Source organism: Cynara cardunculus (assembly GCF_001531365.2).
Source record: "Cynara cardunculus var. scolymus isolate 2C chromosome LG 3, CcrdV1, whole genome shotgun sequence".
Taxonomy (NCBI): Eukaryota; Viridiplantae; Streptophyta; class Magnoliopsida; order Asterales; family Asteraceae; genus Cynara; species Cynara cardunculus.
Genome location: NC_037530.1, coordinates 37,576,395 through 37,581,602, shown reverse-complemented (window position 1 = coordinate 37,581,602; position 5,208 = coordinate 37,576,395). Strand labels below are relative to the sequence as shown.

Here is a 5,208-nt window from a genome sequence, read left to right as displayed (position 1 = left end):
TATACAATATTTTATGCATAAAAAAATAATTTTTAATCTTTTTTTCAAATTTTGTATAATATAATATAGATATAAATAAAATTTATTATAATAAGCTAAAATTGCAAACATATATCCGATAAACACGTGTACCTGATGATTCATTATTATTCATCAGGAGTTTGCAACCGCCTCACCGCCTCACCGATCACCGTCTCCGTCGTTATAACAAGTCGCCGATCTTCTATTATTTATTCTCCGGCGACCGAAGCCAAGGTGTCTTCTCTTTCGTTCTAAAAGCAATCAACGTCAGCATTAATCGACGTACGGCTGAAGATGCCGACTTCTCAATTTCCTGCCAACGCTTTGGTATTCATCTATTACTTCATTAATTGCTTATTTTTCGTAGTTGTTTAAGTTTAGGGGGCCGTTTACCAAACATTTATTCGGGTAAGTGTTTTCCTGAAAAACTCAACACTGTTACTTACCTTATAAGATTTTAGTCCATTAAAACGGGATCGTATGCAACAATTCACCCGGTAAATCTTAACCATGGTAAGAGTTGTGGTCCTCACGTACCGATTAAGACTCTCGTTCATTGTCTTTCCTCTTGTCGGATAAGATTATTGGTTCTTGTATATTTATTCGTAACGTGACTTGATAAGCACTTACGGTAAGCGATTGGTAATCGGGCATTAAGAGATGGTTTTTTTTGTTTAAGTTCTCTTGTGAATAAAATAGATTAGTAGAGTTTTTTACTTTTCTCATTAAGCTACGTTAACCACCTTTTTTCCCCTTAAATAGTTAGCATTCTCGTTTGAATCTATCTTTTATATATATATATATATGTGTGTGTGTGTTTAAATTATACGAGAACATTAATCAAATAAAAAACTATGAAACAGTTGAATCACATGTATTTTTACACTAAAATCACTTGTAAAATCCCATGTGATACACACCACTTTTGAGAGGTTGTGGGCCACTTCACATCCTTAAAATCTCATTGAAGGTTATATACCTAAAAGACACTAAAAATAAGTTTATGACCATTTGATTGCAACGTAGGGTGGTTGGGTTTCGAAAGTCGATACGAGAAATGATGAAAGAAACCCAACATCTTCGGCTAACAAACGTAAGCGTGAGCCGGTGGGTGATGGCAACATTAACGATAATGAAGAGAAAAAAGTGCATGGTATCGATGAAAATGTAGAACCAAGGGCAGGAGGTATGAAAGAGGTTGAAATGAAAGATGCGGAAATAAACGGAGGTATCAAAGAAGTTGAGATGCAAGATGCTTCTGAGGTCGAGGAAAAGACGATTGGTAAAGAAGTTGACGAGGGCAAAGCGAATCACGATGATTATATGAGATCGAATCTTAATGCAGCAGATGGTTGTAAGCATAATCAAACTACAGATAAATCTGGATGTCACGAGAAGCAAATTGAAGGTGTTATTTGTGACAATGAAGGCAAGTGAATAAGGACGATTATGTGAGATCGAATATGAATGTAACAGATGACTGTAAGCAGAATCAAACTACAGATAAATCTGAATGCAATGAGAAGCAAATTGAAGGTGGTGTTCATGACAATGAAGGCAAAGTGAACGAGGGTGATTATCTGAATGCTACTGAAGGCTGTAAGCAGAATCAAACTACAGATAAATCTAAATGCGATGAGAAAGAGATTAATGTCGGTGCATCTGGGCAACAAGCATTGGGCGAGGTAGCGACGTTGTTGAAACAAGTGCAAGAGACGAGTGATGAGAAAGCGAAGGTGGAGGTGGATATCAAAGTGATCAAGGAAACGGATGATAACGGGGATATGAAGGAAAACGGCAACGATAACGACCTAACGGCGACTCGGGTGAGTTGCCCATGATCATACTTGTTTTTGGCTGTCTTTTATGTATTACGTGTTCGTTAGAGTAGAGACCATGTATGTGGATTCCGATCCAAGTTTTATCGAAGTTTTTCCTATCGGTTTTGTCCCCTTTTCTAGAACAAAAAACTTATATTATGCTTTCCATTTTGATGGTTTGATAGTAATAAAGCATATTGGTATCGAAATTTTTTAAATGGGTGTTATAAATTTTGATAGCGGGTGGCACAATACAATAGTGCGTTTCCAACTCTGATACCATCTGTAATATTTTAGGCCAACTGTATCAAATATTGTTCGTTTTGTTCATATATCTAGACTCATGGTTTTAAAACGTGTCCGATAGAGGAAGTATCTAGTTCCTTAGGTAGCGTTTGGTACGCAGACATAATTGGACATAACAGGACTGGACAAGACAAGAGGGTAAGACCGGACGGGACAAGAGTATGTCTAGTGTTTGGTGACTAGGATTGAACGGGACAGAAGTAGACAAGCTACCCCAAAAGTTATTTGATGAGTTTAAGTATTATATAATAGTTATAATCAACATAAATAAAGTAAATAATTAAAGAATTTAATTTATAAATATTTGTACACAATTTTTATATAATTGAATACATACATATATAATGGTACCAAATTCAATGGAAAATTTGATATAATTGATGGTAGTAGTAGTGGTGGTGGTGGAGGTGATGGTGGCCGATGGTAGTAGTGGTAGTGGCGGTGGCGGTGGCCGATGGTAGTAGTGGCAGCGGGGGGCGGTGGTCGACGATGGTTATGGAAGTAGAGACAGTGGTGGTTAGTGGACGACGGTGGTTATAGAGGCCAGTGGTGGTTAGTGGATGACGGTGGTTATAGAGGACATGAAGATGGTTATATAGGACATGAAGATGGTTATATATCAAAATAGGGTTAGATTATTAATATTTTAGTTTATGTCTTATTTTTGTCCCATTTTGTTCCACCTATTTTGGTGGAACAAGAAAAAACTTTTTTTGTCTCATGTTGTCCCACCTTGTCCCACTTTTTGTCTCTGTTCTATGTCACGCCAAACATGGACAGTGAGTTCTTGTTCCGTTCCATGTTATGCTAAACATAAGACAGTGAGTTTTGTCTCGTCATGTCTTGTCCCGTCCTATGTACCAAATAAGACAGTGAGTTTTAGTCTTAATTATGGGGTATTGTTTTTAATACAAATAATGACGGATTGTTGTATCGTATTAATAGTATACAATTATTGTCGAGAGATCTCCTCCAAATCACTGGTATGGCTCGTGAGCATCAACATGTAGGTTCCTTTTATTTGAACGTCTTTATTAATTATTTAATAGTTTTAAAGAGCTTAAAGAATTTCAATAAGTAGAAAAAATAATTGCTTGTAAACTTGAAATATATTTTTTAATTAATTGTTTTTGAAACTTTTAACCGAACACTTTATAACATAATTGTAACAACTTGTTTCACATGGATAGAAAGTGAGATTTGTTAGCTCCTTATAAGTTTTAAATAGTGGATTACCAATAACTTTCACCATTATTTTAAGTTGAATTCGAAGTTATTGGAACAAATTTGATTAAAAAATCCCAAAAATATATATAATGTCATTAAATATTATAAAATTCTAGTTTTTTTATACTCTGTTAAACCTTCTTAGAAATTTGATACGAACATTTTCAAACACTCACAAGAATACCAATCCGGATGGAGATGGCAACGGGGTTAGGAGTATCGAGGATCGCAATCCCCATCCCTATCCCCACTTTTCAATTCCCATCACCGTCTCCATCTTCATCGGGGAATAAGATTCCGTCCCCATCTTAATCCTCAATGGGGAATCGAGGGTATTTTTTTCCGTATATACAATTTATTTTTTTACGTAATGTTTTTATATATTACGTATATAAATGTTATTTTACGTTTAAACTGCGTATAATGCTAAAATATTAATTACCCAAATATTAGTTGTTGCGATGGTATCATAAAAAAACATAAAATATATCAATTACAATACTTAAATAATTGAAATTTCATAGAATCACGTCGTTATATCAACAAAAGTTTTCTACGAACAACCAAACCAATAATCCAATTTTTTTACAAGTTCTAATCATAATAGGTTGATTATATTTGTATATTATATTTACCAATTTGGTTTCTCACTATATTATTATATATAATAATACTCGGGATAAGATTTGGGATCGAGGATGAATGGTATCCCCATCCCCGATCAAATCAGGATCAATTATCGGGTTCCGGTTCGGATGTGCGGGTTTTTGTCATCCCGAGGTCCGAACATTTACGACCTTCTGAACTATTTTTTTCTTGGCCAAATGGAGCTTTTTTTATACCCATGAATCAAATAAGATTTTTATTTAAATCATATCTACATCTCTTTTCAGACGTGCATTCATCTAACTGATTAACAACAATCTAACGAATGGTGGTATCTAATTGGTTTGAGTTTGAACTCCAAAGGTCAAAAGTGTCTGTAATACCAGGTTCAAATCCAAAGAGAAATAAAAACCTCTCGTGGCCACAGATATTCAAATACGATGACTCCAGATTACCCGCAAAGCAGGTCGTCGTTCTGGGATTAATCAACTCACATAGCAGACTGAATATCCAGGTTGACGAAAAAAAACAAAAAAAAAGAAAAGAAAAGAAAAGAGGCTTTTTGATATGTCTGTGACCTAGGTACTTTAAGCAAAAAGAAAAGCATCGTTTTCGTTCCCAACCACCAAAACCTTAAAAAATTAAATAAATAAATAAAGCCTGGTCTTTTACTTTAGAAATGGGGAAAGGATTCGAGAATATTATGTTGGAAACGAGGTTACCCGAAAACCATAACTTGCCGCCGGCATTCATGAATCCTCGGAATCTTGGATTACCATCTCCGATGGCATTCCTGAAGACGAAGCATCCCAAACCACAAGTTACCATTTCTTTTCCCTTACATATTTCTTACCCCATTTTCCATTCCTTCATTCATCGATATGGGTTCGATTTCGACTTCGACTTGCCGTTTTTTCTTCTTCTTCTCCGTCGTCGTCTCTGCTAATTGTATGTACCAATTCTTGACTTCTTCGGTTTTTATCATTGTTCTCAAAGGCTCGTAGCAACAGCCGATGTGGCATGCTGTGGTTCAACGCTTGTGTCTTACACTATGTTTGTGGCAATACATGACGTAATGCCACGGGTTTTGTAACAAAATATTTGATTTTACGTGCATTTTTGATGTCTTATTTGCTAGTTTAATACATATCTTAACTTATATTGTTTATTATCATTGATTCATTGAGTAATAGTAGAAAACATATGTTTATATATATATATATATATA

The 5,208-nt window shown here is 35.2% G+C and overlaps 2 protein-coding genes across 2 annotated transcripts in view; both read left to right on the top strand.

Moving 5' to 3' along the window:
- The first annotated feature begins 226 nt into the window (after positions 1–226).
- Positions 227–2,078, top strand: LOC112510372. The gene is made up of 2 exons (XM_025115770.1): positions 227–348; positions 1,048–2,078. The coding sequence occupies exons 1-2, from the start codon at positions 316–318 to the stop codon at positions 1,456–1,458; spliced, it is 444 nt and encodes a 147-aa protein (XP_024971538.1). The 5' UTR covers positions 227–315; the 3' UTR covers positions 1,459–2,078.
- Positions 2,079–4,861: 2,783 nt separating this feature from the next.
- LOC112509220 (glucan endo-1,3-beta-glucosidase 14-like) overlaps positions 4,862–5,208 on the top strand; it is a 2,448-nt gene continuing 2,101 nt past the window's right edge. The window contains exon 1 of the mRNA XM_025114076.1: positions 4,862–4,928. Within this exon, the coding sequence (XP_024969844.1) occupies positions 4,862–4,928 (67 nt within the window). The remainder of the gene's footprint in view (positions 4,929–5,208) is intronic.